The sequence below is a fragment of the Aspergillus welwitschiae genome (genome assembly GCF_003344945.1).
Source record: "Aspergillus welwitschiae strain CBS 139.54b unplaced genomic scaffold BDQ94scaffold_45, whole genome shotgun sequence".
Classification (NCBI taxonomy): domain Eukaryota; kingdom Fungi; phylum Ascomycota; class Eurotiomycetes; order Eurotiales; family Aspergillaceae; genus Aspergillus; species Aspergillus welwitschiae.
Window position 1 is genome coordinate 85,284 of NW_020798739.1, and position 20,613 is coordinate 105,896.

A 20,613-nucleotide genomic window follows, 5' to 3' on the forward strand; every position below is an offset into this window, starting at 1 on the left:
GCTTCCCCCATCATCGGGCGTCCCTGATTACGTAACGGGGCAGCGTCACTGCTCCTGATCGGATGGATGCTCCTGATCCCCCCTCTCCGTCGTTGCCTGGCCATTTCCTATGCTACTCTTCTGTCTCATTGTGCGCCATCAGCTTGGTTTTCTGCTTCCTCAGCATTGTTGCTCGCTCTCTTGTTAGCCCCTCTTTGATGTTCTTCCTCTCTTTGATGCCAGCCTTACTCCGGTAATGTACTCTTCATCCAACACCTTCCTGGGCGGCGCCAACAGCGCACGCCCGGGACAGCCTTTGATGCAACAGTCGCCATACTCGCAGCAATTTGCCTCTGGCCAGCAGCAACAACCGCCACAACAGGGTGGATTCGCGCCTCAGCCGACTGGCTATGGCCCTCAAATGTCCAGTTTCGGGGCCTCCCAGTTGCAGCCTCAAGCCACGGGGTTCCCGGCTGGTCAGCTCCAACCTCAGTTCACAGGGTTCCCGGGTGCAGTACCACAATCGCAACAAACTGGCTTTCAGCCCCCAGTCCAACAGCCCCAGATCACCGGATATCCCGCTCAATCGCAGCCTCCACAGTTCCAGGTTCCCGCAAGTACTGGCCTCCCTGTTCGTCAGGCGCCTCGGACTTCGTCGGAAATAGCGGATTCATTCCAAGATGTTGCTGGCATGGCTCCGCCTCCGCCACCTAAGGCGTCTGCCAGTAAAATACCAAACATTCGGCTCTCCTTCATCACTGCGCAGGACCAGGCAAAGTTCGAGCAGCTCTTTAAGTCTGCGGTTGGAGATAATCAGACAATGAGCGGTGATAAAGCAAAGGAGCTTCTTCTGCGGTCAAAACTACCTGGTAATGATTTGTCCAAGATCTGGTATGTATCCGATTACATCCCATAAGTGGAATAAAGGTGTTAACCATTACAGGGTTCTCTCGGATTCTACTAAGTCTGGGCAGCTCTTCTTCCCCGAATTTGCCCTGGCTATGTACCTGTGCAACTTGAGAATCACAGGTAGAGAATTGCCAAGCGCACTCCCCGAGAAGATCAGGAACGAAGTTTCCAGCATGGTGGACATCATCTCCTTCCAAGTTCCTGATACTCAACCGGAACCTGCTGTTAGAACGAACGTGCCAAATTTCGATGCACCTCTCTTGGAGAATAAATCTGCTCCCCCCGCCCCCCAGCAGCCACAGCCACAGCAGCCGAGCAATGCGCAGCTTCTCACGCAGCTCACAGCGCAGCCTACGGGTTTTCCCCAGCCGACGGCGTTTCAGCAAAGTCAATCCCCCTTTCCGGGCCAAAACTCTGCCCTTGCGCCGCAAGCCACTGGGTTCCCTGGACAGCCTCAGCAATTACAACCGCAACCCACTGGATTCATGACCAATCCTCAGCCGACTGGGTACAACGGTCCTCGCCCTCCAATGCCACCAATGCCTACCGGCTTTGGGTCAAATTTGAGTCCTGCACAGACCGGGGGAGTATCGGCTCTGGCCGCGCAGCCTACAGGTATCCCAGGGCAATGGGGTTTCGTGAATGCTCCGGCAACTGGCTTGCCTAACATCGAAGCTCTCAAGCAACAATTGATGCCGCAGCCAGGCCGCGAAGGTGGATTCTCTGCGGTCGGCCTTTCTGGAAATGCTCATATCCCCTGGGCTATTACCAAAGAAGAAAAAAAGATTTATGACGATTTGTTTCGAGCCTGGGATGGTTTTCGTAAAGGCTTTATCGGAGGTGATACTGCGATCGAAATTATGGGACAAAGTGGTCTCGACCGGTCTGATCTGGAACGCATTTGGACGCTAGCCGACCCTAATAACAGGGGTCGGCTGAACATGGACGAATTTGCCGTGGCAATGCATTTGATCTACAGGAAACTAAACGGGTACCCAGTTCCGAACCGCCTGCCCCCGGAGCTTGTTCCCCCATCCACGAGAAATTTGAACGATTCGATAGGCACGATCAAGTCCATGCTGTCCCAAGATGCAGAGAGTCGAAAGGCGTCTGGCGCATTTTTGCAACCACAGAAGACTGGTGTCAGTTATCTGAAAGAGCACTCTTTCCGTGGCGGCGCAGTGTCTCCAGGAGGAGGTCGGAAAGATGCTACATTGTTCAAGAACAACGATGAGGCGGCTGCAGGATATCGCTCCAGCGCACGCCGTCGCGTTGGCAACAATGGCCGTACGCCATCCCCTGCTGCTTCCCAGGCTTCGGAAGAAGAGCTCTCCGTGGACCAGCTGAAGAAGAAGATTCGTGAAGCCCAGATTATGTTGGATGCGGTGGATTTTCAAGACGAGAATCAAGCGGAGGAAGACGATGCTCTAGACCGGCGAGACCGAAGAGAAGCGGAGAGTCTTATGGATCGGATACGGCGGGTACAGGATGATATTGACACCCACCCCGATGCTTCCTTCCGTAACCTTGATACCGGGGCCGAACGGAGGTCACTACGTCGTCAGCTGCAGGCTTATGAAGATCAAGTCCCTCAAGTGGCATCGGAGGTGAGGCGTGTTGAGCGGGAGATCGCGGAGGTTAGACTGGAATTATTCCGCCTGAAGGATGCAAAGGAGCATCCAAACAGTGCCTCTTCTATCGTGGGTACAGGCCCAGGGGGCACAGTCACTGAAGCCGATCGTATCAAAGCTCGTGCCCGTGCCAGAATGCAAGCTCGCGCCGCTGAACTTGCCGGAAGGCCCGTTCCCGCCAGCCAAGACGACGATGGAGCTGCAACTCGCCGACTCGAAGCTGAGAATGCTACCGTCAAGGCTGAAAGGGAGAGAAACGAGACCATGACTCGCGACGTCGAGGAGAGTGTTCGAGAGTTTGCGCGGAGTCTGGAAGACAGTTTTAAGGATGGTGGTGAAAGTTCGACGCGTGAGCATGAACGGCGACGCTGGGAGGACGCCTTGGGCGTTGAAGATGTGGTTCGCGATTTTATCTACGATTTGAAGCGTAGCAGCCGCACCGCGCATGTTCGCAAGGAAGAGTAAGTATCTTCACTCTCTCTTTGGAAGATGCGAGATTTTCATATAGAGCATACACTAATCATTGACCACCAGACAACAAAGAGCGGCAGATACGCAAAGCCAGCGGTCTCGCTACAATGAGTCGCCATTGGGAGGTGCAGCTGGTTCGCAACATTCCCCGACGCCTACCGGCTCAGTCGTGTCAGCTGGCTCCACGCATGAGGACCGCGTTGCGGCTGCTAGGGAACGTGCGCAGAAGCGGATCGCTGAACGGATGGCTGCTGCAGGGCTCAAGCCTCACAGTGACGCAGGAGAGACTCTGCTTCAACGGCAAGAACGCGAGAAAAAGGAACGTGAAGAGCGGCTGAGACGAGCAGAAGAAGAAGATGCTAAGCGAGAGCAAGAGCGACAACGCCGTCTGGCTGAAGAGCAGGGCGGCCCAACGGCGCAATCTGCTAAGCCAGCTAGCAAGAAGCCTCCTCCAGCACCGCCTTCTCGGAAGGGTCGGACTGATAGTGCAGGCCAAGCCGAGGCAAAGAAGGCAAGGGAGGAAGCAGCTAAAGTAGAGCAATCTACACGGGAACAAGCTATTAGAGAGGAACAGCAGGCGCAGGAAGAAGAGACAGCCCGCCTAGAGTATGTAACCCCTGCCAGCTCTACTATCCGTTGTTGATGCCGTTACTCAACCTAACATCTTACCAGGACTGCTGCCAGAGAACGCGAAGCAGAATTTCTGAAGGAGAAGGAGGCCCAGGAGGCCCGTCTTGCCGCACTGCAAGAACAGGTCCGACAAGGGAAGATCAAAAAGCAGGAAGAGAAGCGTCGTAAGGAAGAGGCAGCCCGCGCGGCGAAAGAACAGGAAGCGAGACTCGCCACCCAGCGTGCTGAACTTGAGATGGCCAAAGAGCGCGAGCGTCAGCTTCAATTGGAGCTGGAAGGCTTGGATGAGAGCTCCTCGGATGAAGAAGGTCCTATCAACATCACACCGCAGGACAGTACTCCGACTCAGAGTCAAGTGCTTCCTGCGGTAGACACCGCGGTGCCGCCCCCAGCTCCAGCTCCAGCTCCAGCTCCAGAGCTAGATGTCGTGACCAGTCCCGCTGAGTCTGCTAGTAGCCACGCTGCGCCCACCAGCATTAGTCCGGAAGCAGAGTCCAAGAATCCCTATTTCAAGAGAATCAGCCAGTCCGACAGCCAGGTGCCGCCTCCACCACCTGCACCTCAGCCTGCCGCTCCGAAAGCCGAGTCTCAGTCGACCAACCCCTTCCATCGGCTGGCACAACAGCAGGAGAGCTCCAAGCCTGCCTTCACTGCGCCCGGTCCACTGGAACGCAAGTCTCGAGTGCGTCCCGAGGTGGATGATGACTGGTCGGCGGCTGGATCGGACTTTGACGACTCGTCTGATGATGATGATGAACGGCCGGGTGGTGGTAGCGCGAAGCAACTCGCAAGTATACTCTTCGGCACAATGGCTCCTCCCCGGCCTCTGAGTGCCATGGATGACAAGACTCCTTCAAAGTCGTCTACCCCCGTCCAGGACAGTCCAGCAACTCCCACACCGCCGACTGAGGCAGCTGAATCCCCCGCTGCTGTGCCTCCTCCCCCGCCACCTCCGCCAGCCCCCGCCCCGGCAGTGCCCAGTCCCAGTGCTGCGGCGCCACCTCCGCCGCCTCCGGCTCCCTCCATGGCCCCCCCGGTGCCGCCTCCAGGCGTTCCCCCACCACCCGCGCCCCCGGCTGCTCCCACGGGCGGCGCTGGTAGAGGTGCCTTGCTAGCATCGATCCAGGCAGGAACGGGGCTTCGAAAGGTCCAGACCAACGATCGCAGTACTAGCTCTTCCGCAGGACGTGTTCTGGACTGAGCCTTGAAGTGCCACCTGTACACTGTTCGGATAGAGTTTCTGTGCGTTTTTTAAGAAGTTACCTTCCTCATGGATTGTTGTAGGGAGAGCAGAGAAGACACCATACTCACTTTATTTCTCTATTCTTCTCTCGTCGGTCTTCTGTTTATTTACAAGTTCTAAACATGGGGATGTCTTCTGTGTTTATTTCAGCCTGTATTGATTCACTTCAGATACTAAGAAGACGGTAATAGCCAAGGTTGCGTCTTGTGTCAGATGATCAATGTATTCGTAAAACTAGAACATGTCAATATATATAAGACATATGTACAGTATGTGTGATGAGAACACACTAGTGTATCCATAATTATGGACTGGTGAACATCAAAACAACAGAGAAAAGAAGCGCTCGCAACACTGAAGAAAGAGCCAGTCAGGAGAGACCCTAAACAATGCTTACGAGAGGATAGCCAAACAAGGGCTCTTTCTGCCTTACGCTTGGGTCTAAACCTCAGAATAGAACCTCGGCGAGAACATTGCCAAGTGTACTAATGACCCAGAGAATGACCAGGCCCCAGCCAATCTTCTGGTCCATCCTCCAATTATTCAAGGGGACGACGATCAGCAGACCAATCAAGGTGATGAGTAGAGTAGCACCGCTGATGACGAGGACCTTGGAGACTTCAATCTCGTAAGAACCACCCGACACGGCGATGGCTTCTGGTTTGGCATTCACGGTCATGTATAGTCCGCCTAGGCCAATACCTAGAAGAATATTGAGCATGGGGCCTCCGAAACAGGCGCTCAGCGCCATTACGGGATATCCTAGGCGGGCTACCGTGATGTCTGCTACCAGGTCACCCAAGGAATTACCCACTGCAAACACGGTCAGGCCGAGAAGCGAGTCACTGATGTTCAAGATAACGCCTAGGGTCTTGAGCAGGCTGACAACCTCGGTGGCGATGGTTGCGATCCAGCAGATTGCGACAATGAAGCCTAAAAATGCTAGAACGGGCCGCCAGGCAGTTGGAGGCTGGGAAGCGAGGTCGTGTCGTGTGCTGATCATCAGGCAGGTGGTGCATATCAAAGAAAAGAGAAGAGAGACCATGGACGGCAGGAGAAGATGTTCGACATCCAGATCCGAGTCAACTGTCGTCCAGTACATCAAGGCCACGAAGAAGGGGCCCACGAAGAGTTGCACCCAAACTAGCCAAAGGCACCACTCTTTCGATGGTGGTGGTGGGGAATCTATGTTTGGCTGGATGGCCGGCAATTCGGAATCAAAACGAGAATGTCTCGGAATTGGTTCTGGCTTGCCGTTTTGATCAACCGTGTTCCGTCGTGAAATGGGCTCTTGATCGAGCGCACGAAGAAGTGGACTATCTTCCGGCAGTCGCACAGCAGGCGATGGTGCACCGTCACCGTCCGCCGGAGTTACTATGACGGGAACAGCGCTTGCACCCGCTTCAGGTTGTACAGGTTCAACCACCGGGAGGGTGATTGTCAGGAGCAATACACTGGGGGCCGCAACAATTCCCAAGAGTCGTTCCCAGAAAGATTTGGATTTCCAGTCAGCCAGAGTCGGGAAAAGGGTGGGGAGGATGGGCTGGGAAGTGAGCGACAGATGGGACCACCATGTCGGGGTTGTCGTCCGGTTACTCCCACCATCCAAGGCGCTATCGTGAATCTGCAACCGCTCCGTCGGGCTTGATGCGGCTGGCAGGCGTAAGCTCGGTGCCCCAGAGGATGGGAAACTGGGTACATCTTGAAAGGGTGGGAATGGGCTTGTAGGACTCTCCGGGAAAGCATTGGCCGGGCCTGGGGAGAGGGTCGTTCCGCGCGGGGACAATGGAAGCGGCGAACGAGGACGAGAACTCGACACTTGATAAGTTGGGGCATGGAAAGCACCAGGGGGCGCAAGGAGGTTGGGGCTCTGAAGATGCGTGTTCGACTCAGTACTGGGGGCTTGCGAGACGGCCAGCTGAGGGGAGCCGGTTGATCCTGGGCTCTGATCGGATGCTAAGGCGCCCGTTGTTTCTGATGGCGATTGGGTATCCACAGAGGGCCGATGAACAGTGAGGAGCGGCTGCTGATTATTGACAGTGAACATGCTTGTGTCTAGTTTCAGATCGGCGGCGGCGTTGGCTGACACCGCTCGAGTGCGGGCTGAACCAGTGCCTCCATTGGGCGACAAGCGGTCACCCAACGAGGGACGGCTGGCCCGCGGATGAGACACTACAGAGGCATTGTCTGACAGGCGCGAATGCGAGCGCGAACGCTCACCATCTGAGCATCGCTCGAGATCAAACGACTCGTTGCGATGGATATTCCGCGACCGTTGAAGTGAAGAGAGGACGGACTGAAACTCCAAAGCACCCACTAGACTTGGTCTGATGGGGTTCAACGTATTGCGCCTCCTTGTAGTAGGCCGATAAATGTGCATGTTGTCGCGGATCTCAGCAAGGTATCGATTCCGGGTTTCGTCGTCCTCCTCCCCTTCTCGCCAGGCTGGCACACCAGATCTCTCCAGGGCGTCGAAATCCTCGCCGTGAAGGAGACTTGTAGCCTCCGACGCGACACCAGGGTCATCTTCCTCCTCTTCTTCGATGTCAAGTTCCTGATTGTCCGGAATGTGGAAGTGTGATCGAGCAGCTAGATTCCTCTCGTAGGAGCGCCGTTGTCGAGTCAAATACCAGTGCCACGTCACCACCAATGCAACATAGAAACAATAGAGCGCCACCATCATGGCAGATTCCCAGACATGGAGGCGGCCATCGCCCAAAAGATACATACTAAAGGCCATCGCAAGGATAAAATATCCTACGTCACGAACGAAACTCCTCCGGGCGACCTTGAAGGGGCGGACCAGCGCCATTGAGCCAGCAACGATGGATGTGATGAAGCTTGCCGCACCGAGCAGCTCTCCAATGGCCAGGCTCCCACTATTCGACCGCATGGCGGCGAAGGTGGAAAACACGTCCGGGCTGCCATTTCCGAATGCAAGAAAGGTGACACCCGTGAGGCTCTCACTCAAACCGAGGACACTGGCCAAGGTGCTTAGATCTATACAGAGGAAGTCGCTGGCAGCAATGCCGATGGTGCTGAAGAGAAGCGATAGCCACAGGACGATGACGATGAAAGCGAGCGGCTTGGCCTTTGCCGCAGTGCAGTAGTAGAACTGGAGGTAGGAGAAGAGACCCTCCTCGTGATCGGCGCAGTTTGATAGGACGAAGGCACATTGATCTTTGGCTTGACGGACGAGACGACACTGTCAATCAGAACAGCAGGCTTAGCAAGTCCCCAATTCGCTAGGTAAGGTTATCCTCATCATACCTCCAGCGCGTTGTCCCGCATTCGAAGCTGAGCGACATGGTGAACCGAGACCCGCTCGGTAGGCTCGGCCAGACGACCAGAGACCCAGCTGAGAATAGCAAGGAGGAAGAAAGCCAGTAAACACGCCCAAAAAGGTCTGGCCGAATATCCACGCTTCTGAGAAGCGGTACTTCGAGAAAGGAACTTGGGCATTAATAGAGGAGACATGGTGGACGATCGGATTGCGGCATCCTGGGCGATAAGCAAGTGATGGTGGAGTGTCACAAGGCGGGTGGACTAGTTGATTAGGTTCGGTTGGGAAGCCTGGGAAGGATGTTTGGAGACGGAAACCAGAGAAGGGAGGACAGGAGGGGAAAATGAAAACACTCGAAGCCAAGATAAAAGAGTAAGTAAGGGGTGGGGGTGGGAGGGGGTTTAATGGAATCGAGATTTGGGCCGTTTGCTAGAAACTTGAAGAAGAAACCTTGCCTTGATGATAGACATGAATTGGAGAAGTTGATGGGGTTGATGTCAGAAGAGCGGAGAGACCAAGCAAGCACATCAAGCTAGATCGGGAAGGCGGTGGGGAGGGAAGAGGAGCTGAGATGCGATGATGATCCATCCAGTCAGTCGATCAATGGAGTGGGTATCTATCTAGATAATCATTCAGAATTGTCAATGGCTTGCTTCTATGGACTATCTAGTTAGAGTGAAATCACAATGACTGATTCGGCATCATAGAAGAATACACGAGATCATTTTATGTCTAGATTTGAATCCATCTATCATTACTTATCAACAACTACTTGAGACTGACTATATTACATGTACTGTGTAACTAATAAATAGCCCCCCCACCCCCATCTGGTATATTTCCAATACCTACGGGATACATTTGGATGGTACCGGATACTATACGGATACCGTATGTGCAGTGCGGGTAATGTCCTGTAATGTATGTATTGTGGAGCCACAAAAGAAAGTGCGCGGCTGGTTGCTGCCGCGCGGCCGTATGTTTATGTTGATTGTTTCTTTCTCGTCCAAGTTCCTTTCTTCGGCCTCGTCTTTTGCGACACATGGAAAGGCGGTGATCGGGGCACGCTCGACTTGACATTTCTCGCCCCGATATTGCGACATCGTTCCTTGCCTTTCCCCTACTATCGACTATTGACCTGATTCTCCTTTTACCAGAGACCAAGTCGCTACAGTTACCGTCGTTCTTTCACCCCTCCTCCCCCTCCCCCCCTACGGCCAGGGGATTACTTCACAATGCCCCGCGTCGCCAAACCCCAACATCGCCGCTCCACCGGCGGCGCATCGACCCCTCATAAGCACTCACCTATGAAGTATGTCCTATACCATCATACCCTATCTATCCCATACAGCAGCCCATAGCGCTGACCGCACTAGGATCCCGCTCAATGATGACATGGGCGAGAAGGCGGCCCGTATGGAGGCCAGACAGGCGCGACATGACCGCCAGATGGATCAGATCAAGGCCGCCGTGAAGACCCCCATGCCGCCTCGACGATACACCGGTCATGACTTCAATAACATGAGTCCCTCGACGCCCCGAGGCTCGGGACATCGGGGCCGCGACAGCGATGTCGATGGACGTCGTCGGGCAGTCACCCCGATGAAGCGCGTGCCCATCTTGGCCAATTTTGAAGAATGGATGAAGATGGCGACTGACAACAAGATCAATGCCAATAACTCCTGGAACTTCGCCTTGATCGACTACTTCCACGACATGTCTCTCCTCAAGGAAGGAGATGGCGTGAACTTCCAAAAGGCCAGTTGCACCTTGGATGGGTGCGTTAAAATCTACACCAGCAGAGTCGACAGTGTGGCTACGGAGACGGGTAAGCTTCTGAGTGGTTTGGCGGATAGCCGGGATAAGAGAGCCCGCGAAGCTGGCGCAGACGGAGAGGATGCTGAGGATGACGAGGACGGTGATGAGGGTGCGGCCAGGAAGGCGCGGAGAAAGGTTTGAACATTCCAAAAATGTAGACATCTTTCAGGGTAACTAACTTGGCAACTTGGCACTTTTAGGCACAGCGGACACATGAAGCGACCCTCGCTCCCTCCTTCGCTTCGCTCCAGCTGAAGAAGTTTGAGCTGGAATTCTCAGTCGATCCCCTGTTCAAGAAAGCATCAGCGGATTTTGATGAAGGCGGCGCTAAAGGCCTGCTCCTTAACCACCTGTCAATCGATAGCCAAGGGCGCATCGTATTTGACAGCAGTGACGATGCCGCCGATGAGACCTCCAAGGATGCAGAGGATGCTAACCAAGAGTCGGAAGAGTCAGAAGAACCCCAGCAGCCAGGCTCATCATCCGATCCCAGCCAATCGGCGGATAATGTTTTTGACGATAACGCAAAAATAGACATAGCTCCGCTGGCGAGCAAATTCTTTCCGGATTTGGACCGCCTCGAGACCCAGGATATCTGCCCGTCACTCAAGAACTTCGACCTCGGAGATCCAAGTGGCTCGTTAGATATACCCTTCCTGAAAGCCCCTGAAGACTGGCGGAACGACAAGGAGGAAAGTCAGCACCCCAACGATGCATCAGGCATCATGCTTGATGATGATAATGCTGTGGGATTCGATGATGACGACGCTACGTTAGCCGGATTTGACCTGGGTGGTGATGCTGGTTTTGGTGACGGTGGCGAGGCGTGGGCACGTGAGGCTGCTCTTGAACCAATGCTCAAGGTGCACCGCGTCGATAGGGAAGGTGATGAGAATGCTGACGGCGAAGAGCTCGACAATGAAGATCCATATACTATCTCCCTCAGCCACCAGCCGGAGAACCGAGACCATGAGAACATCCTCAGCTATTTCGATAACGCCTTGCAAAAGAATTGGGCTGGCCCCGAGCACTGGAAGATCCGGCGGATTAAGGAGCAAACGGCCACAACCAATGCCAGCCTGGCACCAAAGCAGCGCAAAGAGAAGGAGCCCTTCGAAATCGATTTTGGTGCTCCTCTGGATCCTGCTATTGCTGAGATAATATACACTCCGGCCAGTTCTAACTCCACCATATCTCTGCCTAAGACACAGTGGAAGACTAAAGGACGCAACCTACTTCCGGATGACAAGCACTTCAATTCGCGCCAGCTACTTAGTCTGTTTTTGAAACCTAAGGCTAGGATGGGCTCAAAGAAACTGGCAGGTCCTCGGCAATTCACTCAGCGACGACAAGATCAGACTTCAGGTAACGGCGAGATGGACGAGGCATTCTGGGCTAATCACAAAGTGGAAGATGCTGCAGCGTCTGAAGAAGGTGCTCAAGGTGCTTATGACGCCAACTTCTTCGCAGATGATGATGGGCTAGCATTCCCCAACGGCTTCGGCTTGGATGATGACGACGACAACCTCCCCTTTGCGGATGCCAGGGAAATGCTGTCTCCTCCTGCCGACGGACCTCCAGGCACACACGCAGCCGATGCCGGTGGTGCAACAGGTCTTAGTGCCCTTCTCAATATGATGGGGTCGGGTCCTGGGGCCACGCAGAACAGTGGTGGGTTTGGCTCGCAGCTGGTAACTCAGGGCGCGCGTAGGGCACGACCTGACTACGTGGCATATGCACGAGTTGCCAAGAAGGTGGACGTTCGGCGACTGAAAGTGGAAATGTGGAAGGGCATGGGCGAGCGGCTAATATCAACTACACATTTCGAGCCTGCTCCTCCGGTTGAAGACCCTACTAAATCCTCCGAAGAAGTGGAAAATCATGATGCTGAAATTGAAACGCAGCCGGAGCCGATGGATACCAGCCCAGACCATGGGCCTGAAGACGAGCAACAAGCAAACGAGAGCCTTCGATTTACTCAGATCATGAATTCATTGAAGACAGTGTACCCCCGAGATACACTACGCGACATAAGCACCTCCTTCGGGTTTATTTGTCTGCTTCACCTGGCCAATGAGCAGGGCTTAGTTTTACGGAACGATGATGGCTCGGACGGCATCGGTGCCGGCAAGCTGGAGGAGATCTTTGTTTCAAAGGATGCAAATGCCGTCCTCGAAGAAGGAGCCATATAATCTAGAGCTTATGTGATAGTTCTGCCTTTGCGTGTGCAGACAGGCATGATTGTACAGTCACGGTCTATGTGTGGGATGCCAAACGATGCGATACGAGGGATATTCTATTTTTCTTCCGGTTGGATATAGGCTTTGGGTTTCTATTGGGAGGGAGTTCTAGTGGTCGGGTGGGTGGTATGCGACTTTCGAGTTCTTCGCGTTCCTCTTGGGCAAATGACAGGCCTACATGTCAGGGTTTGTCACCGTTATGGTTTCGTGATTCTTTCTACATGTTCATACGTTCCTGAATATATCAAGTACACCATGTCACTTCCTTGTTTACATAATAACGAAGAGATCTGGTTAACTACTCTTTATTCGAAAAGATATCAATTGTCCAACTAATGCAACCCAATAACCTGGCTGTTCGCAACCAAGGACAACAACACTAGGATTAACCATACCCGACCATTACTTGTAGTCTGCAATTACATGCCATGATATGCCAGTGTAGGCCACGGCAAAAAGAAACAGAGGGAACAGTTAGACAAAAAGCCAACGTAGTTGAGTGTATCACTGGTATAAAAGCAAAAAAGACAACAAATTTGACACTTATATAGAAAGTGGAGGGTTATCAATAGATGGAGGGAAATGGCCGTAAGGTAGTCCAGGAACAGGTGAGGGACCGCGTCATATCGATAACAAATCAATCATCATCAAAGAGGACGAGAGCTATATGCAAACTTCAATATCAAGTACTTGAAGGCTAGACTGGACTGACATGCCAGTGTTTGAACACTTTTTTTTTTTTTTTTTTCTTCTTTTTTTTTCTCGATTTATCCACTCGTGTCGAGCCAGCAATGTGACGGTCAGGGCTTTTTACTGGTGGGCTCCGTGGGGAAAACTAGGACTCATGGGGCCGGAATAAGCACCGGGAATGGGCACAGATTCATAGGTTCGTTCGCCGGGTGCTGCGCCCATGTGCTGGTTAGGGGCACTTGGAACCGGAGCTGGTGCGGGTGGTGGTGGGAATTCACTCTGCTCTGGCTGCGGAGATGCCTGCTGCACCCGAATTGGGGGTGGTTGAAGCTGGAACGCCGACTGCTTTTTGGAATCAGTCGGGGGAGTGGCAAATTGGGTTGTGCACATCTGCCCGTTCTCAGCAGCAGAGTACTGGTCTTGAGGAATCGAGGTTGACACGAAGGGAGCCTTGGGCATGGTGGGAAATCCGGGCGTGTTAGGGACGGTGTTTTGGCGCAGCTGAGCGATGTACAGATCTGTTCGTGCTCTGTCTCGACGGTCCATCGACCTGGCCAGCTTTCTCTTGCTCCAGAAGCGGTAGAAGATGACACCGTAGATAACGAGGACAAAGACTTCAAGGACGATTTCAATGACGGCACAGACCAATCCCCAGTCCTGGGAGATGTTCGTTAATATGTAGCATGGACTGACTGGATGGATGACTTACTTGCAGACGGCAGAGGAGTGCATAGTCGATTTGGTCTTTGAACAGCTGTTCTCTCTCGTTGTGGACACAAGCCCAGCCCCAAAGGTCTTTGTCGTCCCCAGTAGCCTTCGAATGTTCAAAGATTGCGGCGGCAACAATCCACATCACTAGTTGAAAGATGAAGAGAAACACCGATAGGAGCGAATAATAAGCCGCATATTTCTGTGCACGTCTGCGTCCACCTCTCCAGTAGCCCCAGAAGACACCAAGGCAGGCAATCAAGGAGAGACATGAAACGGCCAGAAGCAGATATTGCGGCCAAGGGTTTGTGCCAAATTCCCAGGGAGGAGAAGTGTTTCGCTCAGGCAGTGACTTCGTCGCGTTGAAGACAGTCAGTGTCGTTCCCAGAATGGTAAGGACAATCATACTGCAGCCAAGGTTGATGAAACGAAGGAACACCTTGGCTACCCGAACACGCAACTTGATACGCTATAGCAACCCAGGTAAGTATCCAGGAAAGTGAACGGGTACGCTCGCACTCACTTACCAGGTCTCTCTGGTTTTCCTTTTCCGTGACCTTTTCTTGCTTCTCCACGAAAAACTCCTCTCGAAACGTTGGGCTCAATGGGTTCAAAGTACGGCCTGGAGTGCCTGGAACCTTGAGAGAACCCTTTTGATCATTGGCCGGAATATCGTGATGCGAGACATGCTTTGCAGGGTCACTTGCAGCTACATATCCGAAGCCGAGCTCAGACACGTCGGGAGGCGTCTGCGAATTGCTGGGAGGGTCGGCAAAGGGGGACCTTCCGGTATCGCCGGGACTAGTAGGGGAGTGAATCATGGTTGCTTCAGCGAAGCGAGCTGTTCGGCCACCCTTCAACGAGGAACTCGACCACTCGGAAGAGCTCCGTTCCTCTGTAGTCACAGCAGGTTGTGATGGTAGCGCCATTACCCTGGATTTGTGATCGTGGACGAGAGCCACAGGAGACACTGCTTCGAAAGTCCGAGGAGAGCGATGGTGACTTTCGGGAAATGCAGGCAGGCAGTGTCGCTGAGCGTAGAAGGGTCTTGCAGAGAACACAAAAGGTGTGAAGAGGACCAGCTCTCAACCTTCACCAAGTAGATTGCCAACTGCGGGGGGAGGGTACAATAGGCACTTGTGACAGCACAGCTACACAAGCATTAAGCCTATAATCCCATTTGTTAACCTCCAAGCAGAACACAAGAAAGAGCCAATGCAGAGTGCGTAGGATCATGTCCTCACAAACTGAAGACTGAAGGTCGAAAAGGCACATACCTAATCCGGGACGAGAATGATGCAAGCGTGCAAGCCCTGACTGTGAGGGACTGTCAGTTGGACATCATTCACCCTGGGAGACATATGGTAAGAGATCAACGTGGAAGAAAACGAACCGAAGGCCTACTGCTTGGCTTTTGATCTCACTTGAGATCACTTCTTGGGTCCTGCACAGGTTGAACCAAGGGGCGAGCCACAGCGCAAGGCTGAAGTGATACGTTTAGAGTCAGAGAAGAAAAATAAGATGAAGGAGCCGCGAAGGCAAGACGATCGCTGGGCAGCATGACCGCTTTGAATATCAATGATGGGCCCTGGCCTCGCCATCCGTCGCCAGGCGGGGGAGCGCACATCGCGAGCTGGCTTGTATGGTTTGTATGTGAAGGGGAAAATAAGCGCCCGGCAACATGCAGCACATCAAGGGGAAGCCGGTGATTGGGTGGTCGAGAGATGGTCTTGGTGTGAGTTGAGGACGACAGGGGTGAGGAGCACGATGACTGGATATCTAGCAACACCACTAGAGCAGTTGGACTGGCTTATCACAGTGGGGAAAGTCGCGATACGCCGGGGCAAAGGCCATCGAGGTTCCCGTGCTGTCACTCCAGATGCACGGTCTGTCACCTGTGGAGCGAATGAGGAGAGTCAATCAGCCGGTCTGGCTTCTCCTTCCCGGCGCCAACTGTTGATCGTCTCGGGGCCCAGCCAACCACAGCCGTTGCAGAACCGCCGGCCATCAACGCCCGCGAGGGTCAACAACAGGATTCCTGCTGCAGGTTCCGGGTAGCTTGAAAAGAAGGAAAATGCCATGAGGGGTTTATCTACTGGGAATGAATCAGTTGATTGGGGGGGTGTGCTTCGGAAAAAGATGGGGACAGGATGAACACTCACCCTCGCCTGGTCCATACTTAGTCGCTGAGGGTGAAATCGGTGGAAGGATTGAAAGGACGAAGTTGAATTGATTTCCCCCTCTTTGTCCCCTCACGTGTCGAGCTAAGTCCGCGACCAGCTGCACCGGTCATCACATCCCCATTCTCGTCACGGCGCTTAAGCGCCATCTTCTCTGGACTCTCTGGCTGCCTTTCTCCTAACTCTTCCTTGTCGACATGACAACACAGGCCATGATCCCTTCGTCCAGGAGATGGAACCTTGCATTGGATGGAGGGAGGGAAACACTCTGCGATACTCCCCAATCCAGGACCAGATCAGGTACAGGGATATCATCTGTATGAGCACCGAAAGGACTTAGGTCGTCTGTGATATCTCAGAAACAGTTTAGGTTGAATTCTAGCAGTCGACCTCTCCGACCATCCTAGACCAATGAGCTAGTGTGAATCCAAGCATTCGTGCTCTTTAGCAATGAAGTTGGTAATCCAGCAACAGGGGCTGCATGTGTTGGAACAACATGAAGTTGTAGGAAAGTTGGGAGCGGCAATAGTCGTACATATTGCCTTCCATGAGCGCTAGCTCAAAATGAAGGCTCTTTCTCCCCCTCTCCTGAGGGCTGAGAAATGCGGATGCACTATCCAGTGGCTCAAAGCTAGATCAGCGCAGCTTTCAGCCCTGTGAATTCCTGCTGCTTGGTTGCACTAGGTACTTCTATTGAAGCTCAGAGTCAGGCTTGCCCGAGAAAATGAGATGTCAACATCATATCGGGACTCTTCAGTCACCCCTTTAAGCGATGGCATGTCCTGCACTCATGCATATAGTTTCTTGGTAGCTTTCTACACACACACACACACACACACACACACACACACACACACAGAGCTTAGCTCTTTTTTTAAACCCGAACCATAGGTGAATACGATAGGCAAGATCTGATCCAGCATTGCGAATACACTATAAGCATAATCACGGACGAAAAGATAGTAGATGTTGCAGATTCGCCACATCACAAACGGTGTCTGGCGTCCCTCTCTACCTCACTAAAAGGGGCAGGCACTTTGCAAAAGAGTTCTATGCATTACACCAGCATGAAACATAGTTAACTTTCAATTGCGGGTATGCAAATGTCAACCAAGCAATCCTCTATCATGGCAGGCATGGGCGAGCAAGCTAAGCCCTCGAGAAAATGAAAGATCACGGGAACCCATTTTTATAAAGGATAACCCCTCTATTGAGAAGATCAAAGATCTGTGACGGGAGTATTAGCTTAGAAGTCGATGGATGTCCTTAGAAAAAGATCCAGTCTCGTTCTCCAGGAAGACGGGAAACGGTTCGAAACAATGATCATTTGTCGGAGTGAGTGAAAGCCATAGAAACGCTATTATCTAGACAAAAGGAAAGCTGTTTACTCAGAAACTGAGCATCAACTGGTATGAGTTGCCCCTAGATGATCAGCATGTAGCTGTATTGCTTACAATCCGAGGACATCCATGACATGATAGATAAATAAGCAGATCTTTATCTATTCACTGAGTATAATATTTTGTTCCTAGTAGCGTATAACGTTTGAAGACCAAGACCAAGACCACTCGGGTATCGGCCGTGTAACATCCCATATCACCACAAGCCGGTAGTCCCTGGATCAGTGACGGGGGAAGACAGACATGGGCAAGTAGTAGGCATTCAATAAGCAGGGTTTTACGCCCAACGTTGGAAACCCACTTATAGTAGTTCATTGCAGTACTAAAACTTTGTCTATTGCATGTAGTATAAACCATATTCTTCATCGTGGTTGCCTCGACTAGCGCATGACATATTTGATGTTGCCTAGGAACCTCCTGACGAATGCTTTGGACCACCAATTGATAAATTACTCAACGCCAAGAGAGCCTTCAACGATGCAGAGGGCTACGGAAAGTTTTTTCTGACGGGAATAGGACGAGTGACTCACTATGGCAGGCAGCTTCAAATAATGAATATCCCACGGCGTAAGTCAAGGGGTCCAGTGGACTATGCTGTTGTGGACAATTTCTGAAAGACCTGTGTATCATGAATTCGGGGATATAAGCCCTTGGTACCAAAGGGATTCGGAGTACTCCGTGACGATAGAACAATGTTATAAAGGCAAGGGGGACAATGAGGGAGCTTGCGGACGAAGATCGCAGCCTCGATAGTAGTAGCAGGGAGGATCAGATATTAGGCGTACGGCTCTTGTTCAAATAAATTTGAAGATGACCCTAAATGTCTCGATATTGAGGCAAAGGCCAAAAGAAAGCACTAAGTAGTGATATATGGATGCTGAGATTCTGGACGTCTTCGCTTACCATGGGATCTAAAGTATGGCGTGCAGAGAGACCATGGAGTAGTAGTGGGTAATAGTGAGTATGGGAGGGCCTATGTAGTACCAACCTGGGTCACAAGGGTGGAGAGCAACATTGCTAGTATGACACAAAGTACTACTACTCCTTTACTCTGTACTTATTAGGAGGAATAAAAAATGAGAGGGGGGAGACACACACATGGCAGCTGCGGTGGGTGGTGAACAAATGAGAGAGGCCCAAACCGCATGTCGGGCAGGCGGTGGGCCTGTACAGCCACCGTGTGACCCCCCCACTCGGTTCTAGAAAACGGGCTCCAACTGGTCAGGCGCGCAGAGCCACCAGCTTTCTCCGCAGCTGGGCTGCCAGCCACAATGAAGTTTCAGCCTAGCCACACAGCCTCATTTTCCGTCCAGCACTCCTGAATGTAGTATAGCCCTCCCAACGCAGTGGCCCAATGTAGAGAATTTTTCTTCCTTTTCGGTAGTTCCACTGTCCTGCATACGGAGAACACCGCACTCTATTGGCACTTTCAGCTTTCCTCTTCCTTCTTTTCTCTTTTCGTCCCACTTCTGCGTGCATGGATGGAATGGGGGTCGGCAGACAACTTACTGTCTGTGTCCCCCCGTTCAGCCACCGCCGCCGTATGGCTGTGTCTTGTGCTTTACGCTCATTTCTTCATGCTCTGGAATGTCCCATAAGTGTGGCAAGGCGTCGGTTGTCAGCTAATGAAATCAAGTTTTCAGCTGTAGGGTCTGTCGAAGTTAACCAATAGACGCAAACGTACTATGTAACCTGCAGTAGTATGGCCTGTAGTAACAGTAGTCGATTCTCCACAGTTGGACATTACTTACGTACAGTGGCAGCAACCCCTTTTATTCCGTGAATGTTTGATAGAGACAAGTTGTTGAACCTACCCGACATCCCCATGAATGAAGCAATCATTTATACACAAATACAATCAGGGTAAATCAAACTATCATGGATGTGGATCATAAGAATGGAATACTTTCTTGCCTCTCCATGGTTGCCAAGACGCACTCTCTATATTAAGCTGCTTTTCAGTTATCGAGACTAATAACTTTAGTGTATCTGGTAAGGCAGGCACTCTGTACACCGTGCTCTGCAGTAAATTACTAGTGAGTAGTTCACTAGTAAGTAGATCTTGTATACTCAGCCCCAAAGGCCCATGCTGAGGGGAAAGGTTCCGCAGTTGTCTCCCCCAATATGGAGGAGAGCATCCATCACCTTAAGCTATTCAGTAATGATGTAGTAGTAGTAGTAGTAGTAGTAGTAGTAGTAGTAGTAGTAGTAGTAGTAGTAGTAGTAGAAGTAGTCTTCAAGATGATGCCCAAAATGGGCGAATCTACTTTTATTTATACTCCATACAGGAGCATCTATTTATCTGCAAGCTTTCAGTTTGCTCAGCCCATGCGGCGGTGATTAATACGCAACGCCTCGAATGGGACGGGAAAGTTGGAAAGTTTCCGGTTTTCTGACCAGCGTCCACCCGGCAGAGCCGCCCGTAACCTTGGTCATCGATGGTACGGGCCACTTCTCCAGCCACTCTGCCTTCCTCGTGTTCGTCCTCCGGCTCGTCTCTCCTTCTCTCTCCCTCTCTCTCTCTGTCTCTCTTCCTCTCTGTGTGTATGTTGAATGTTATCAGACTTACCTTGGTTTCACGGTGAATATCTCCTCGTTAGTTTTTTTTTTTTCTGCTGTGATTGTATCATTACGTCTTCTTTGGACTTGTCTTTTGATAGAACACTTTTTTTTCCTTCCACCTGGAAGTCTGTTTCGCTTTGACCGCCTGACCCAATCAGGAACGATCCCCGCGGCTGCTCCCTAGGCGACCCGAAACCAACATTACAACCTTTCACAGTACTTTCCTTAGTATTACTGCTAACTAACTAACTAGTTATTCACCTCCTGCTTACTACGAACCAAGTTAACTACACTACCTACAATATTATTCTCTGCCTGCCTGCCTGCCTGAACTTCCCTCCTGTATCCATTCTGCCACTGTCTGTCTGCATCAGGTTTTATGCTTCTCTCTCCACCTACTTCTTCTTCCTCTTTTTCTTCACCTCCTTTGGCGTCTCTCTTTATTCACTCCACTCCGTAATAAACCCGGTCCCACCTCTTCCATTTCCCTTTTTAACGCTTCATCATCGCCCAATAGTCCTGGCTCTTTGGGGATTCTCGTTCATTGCTACATCCTTCCGCCAACAGTCCCTCTTCCCGTGTCCCGAAAGCTCTCCATCTTTCCTCCCCATCCTTTTCCTCCTCCCCCTTGCCTTCTTCTCTTTTCTACTTTCGAGAACTTCATGCTTTGCTGGAGATTCATGTCACTTGTACATTGACCAGCTTTCGAACGACCTAGCTCTGCATAATTCTCCTGACGTCGTTGCTTTGACAATCGCGGGTTCCAGCTTCCTTCCTGCAGCCTAACCCAAGCATTGTCATTCCGCCGTACAACCCCGGTCTCATACGGCTTTCCACCAGATGGACTAAAGTCCCCTCCACAACCCCCC

At 52.0% G+C, this 20,613-nt stretch overlaps 5 protein-coding genes across 5 annotated transcripts; 3 read left to right on the forward strand and 2 right to left on the reverse strand.

Moving 5' to 3' along the window:
- Positions 1–142: 142 nt before the first annotated feature.
- pan1 (actin cytoskeleton-regulatory complex protein PAN1) lies at positions 143–5,066 on the forward strand. The gene is made up of 4 exons (XM_026774433.1): positions 143–870; positions 923–2,980; positions 3,054–3,596; positions 3,663–5,066. Exons 1-4 carry the CDS (start codon positions 236–238, stop codon positions 4,819–4,821), a joined length of 4,395 nt encoding a protein of 1,464 aa, XP_026621452.1. The 5' UTR covers positions 143–235; the 3' UTR covers positions 4,822–5,066.
- Positions 5,067–8,575, reverse strand: BDQ94DRAFT_97434 (sodium/calcium exchanger protein). Its single transcript, XM_026776954.1, has 2 exons — positions 8,134–8,575; positions 5,067–8,068 (listed from the first exon to the last, which is right to left on the reverse strand). Exons 1-2 carry the CDS (start codon positions 8,338–8,340, stop codon positions 5,312–5,314), a joined length of 2,964 nt encoding a protein of 987 aa, XP_026621453.1. The 5' UTR covers positions 8,341–8,575; the 3' UTR covers positions 5,067–5,311.
- A 727-nt stretch (positions 8,576–9,302) lies between these two features.
- Positions 9,303–12,263, forward strand: BDQ94DRAFT_97471 (condensin subunit BRN1). Its single transcript, XM_026776955.1, has 3 exons — positions 9,303–9,458; positions 9,523–10,099; positions 10,165–12,263. The coding sequence occupies exons 1-3, from the start codon at positions 9,382–9,384 to the stop codon at positions 12,154–12,156; spliced, it is 2,646 nt and encodes an 881-aa protein (XP_026621454.1). The 5' UTR covers positions 9,303–9,381; the 3' UTR covers positions 12,157–12,263.
- A 671-nt stretch (positions 12,264–12,934) lies between these two features.
- BDQ94DRAFT_151978 (uncharacterized protein) lies at positions 12,935–15,222 on the reverse strand. The gene is made up of 5 exons (XM_026767854.1): positions 14,996–15,222; positions 14,880–14,919; positions 14,130–14,770; positions 13,604–14,071; positions 12,935–13,551 (listed from the first exon to the last, which is right to left on the reverse strand). The coding sequence occupies exons 3-5, from the start codon at positions 14,529–14,531 to the stop codon at positions 13,015–13,017; spliced, it is 1,407 nt and encodes a 468-aa protein (XP_026621455.1). The 5' UTR covers positions 14,532–14,770; positions 14,880–14,919; positions 14,996–15,222; the 3' UTR covers positions 12,935–13,014.
- A 4,275-nt stretch (positions 15,223–19,497) lies between these two features.
- Positions 19,498–20,058, forward strand: BDQ94DRAFT_97500 (uncharacterized protein). The gene has a single exon (XM_026776956.1). It carries the CDS (start codon positions 19,542–19,544, stop codon positions 19,926–19,928), a length of 387 nt encoding a protein of 128 aa, XP_026621456.1. The 5' UTR covers positions 19,498–19,541; the 3' UTR covers positions 19,929–20,058.
- The last annotated feature ends 555 nt before the right edge of the window (positions 20,059–20,613 follow it).

Coding starts and splice junctions, on each gene's coding strand:
- pan1 (XM_026774433.1), top strand. CDS start 236: ATGTACTCTTCATCCAACACCTTCCTGGGCGGCGCCAACAGCGCACGC. Junction 871..922: donor AATGATTTGTCCAAGATCTG/GTATGTATCCGA, acceptor TAACCATTACAG/GGTTCTCTCGGATTCTACTA. Junction 2,981..3,053: donor GCGCATGTTCGCAAGGAAGA/GTAAGTATCTTC, acceptor ATTGACCACCAG/ACAACAAAGAGCGGCAGATA.
- BDQ94DRAFT_151978 (XM_026767854.1), bottom strand. CDS start 14,531: ATGGCGCTACCATCACAACCTGCTGTGACTACAGAGGAACGGAGCTCT. Junction 14,072..14,129: donor AGGAAAACCAGAGAGACCTG/GTAAGTGAGTGC, acceptor GGGTTGCTATAG/CGTATCAAGTTGCGTGTTCG. Junction 13,552..13,603: donor CACTCCTCTGCCGTCTGCAA/GTAAGTCATCCA, acceptor AACATCTCCCAG/GACTGGGGATTGGTCTGTGC.
- BDQ94DRAFT_97500 (XM_026776956.1), top strand. CDS start 19,542: ATGGGACGGGAAAGTTGGAAAGTTTCCGGTTTTCTGACCAGCGTCCAC.
- BDQ94DRAFT_97434 (XM_026776954.1), bottom strand. CDS start 8,340: ATGTCTCCTCTATTAATGCCCAAGTTCCTTTCTCGAAGTACCGCTTCT. Junction 8,069..8,133: donor TGCGGGACAACGCGCTGGAG/GTATGATGAGGA, acceptor TCTGATTGACAG/TGTCGTCTCGTCCGTCAAGC.
- BDQ94DRAFT_97471 (XM_026776955.1), top strand. CDS start 9,382: ATGCCCCGCGTCGCCAAACCCCAACATCGCCGCTCCACCGGCGGCGCA. Junction 9,459..9,522: donor CATAAGCACTCACCTATGAA/GTATGTCCTATA, acceptor TGACCGCACTAG/GATCCCGCTCAATGATGACA. Junction 10,100..10,164: donor CCAGGAAGGCGCGGAGAAAG/GTTTGAACATTC, acceptor TGGCACTTTTAG/GCACAGCGGACACATGAAGC.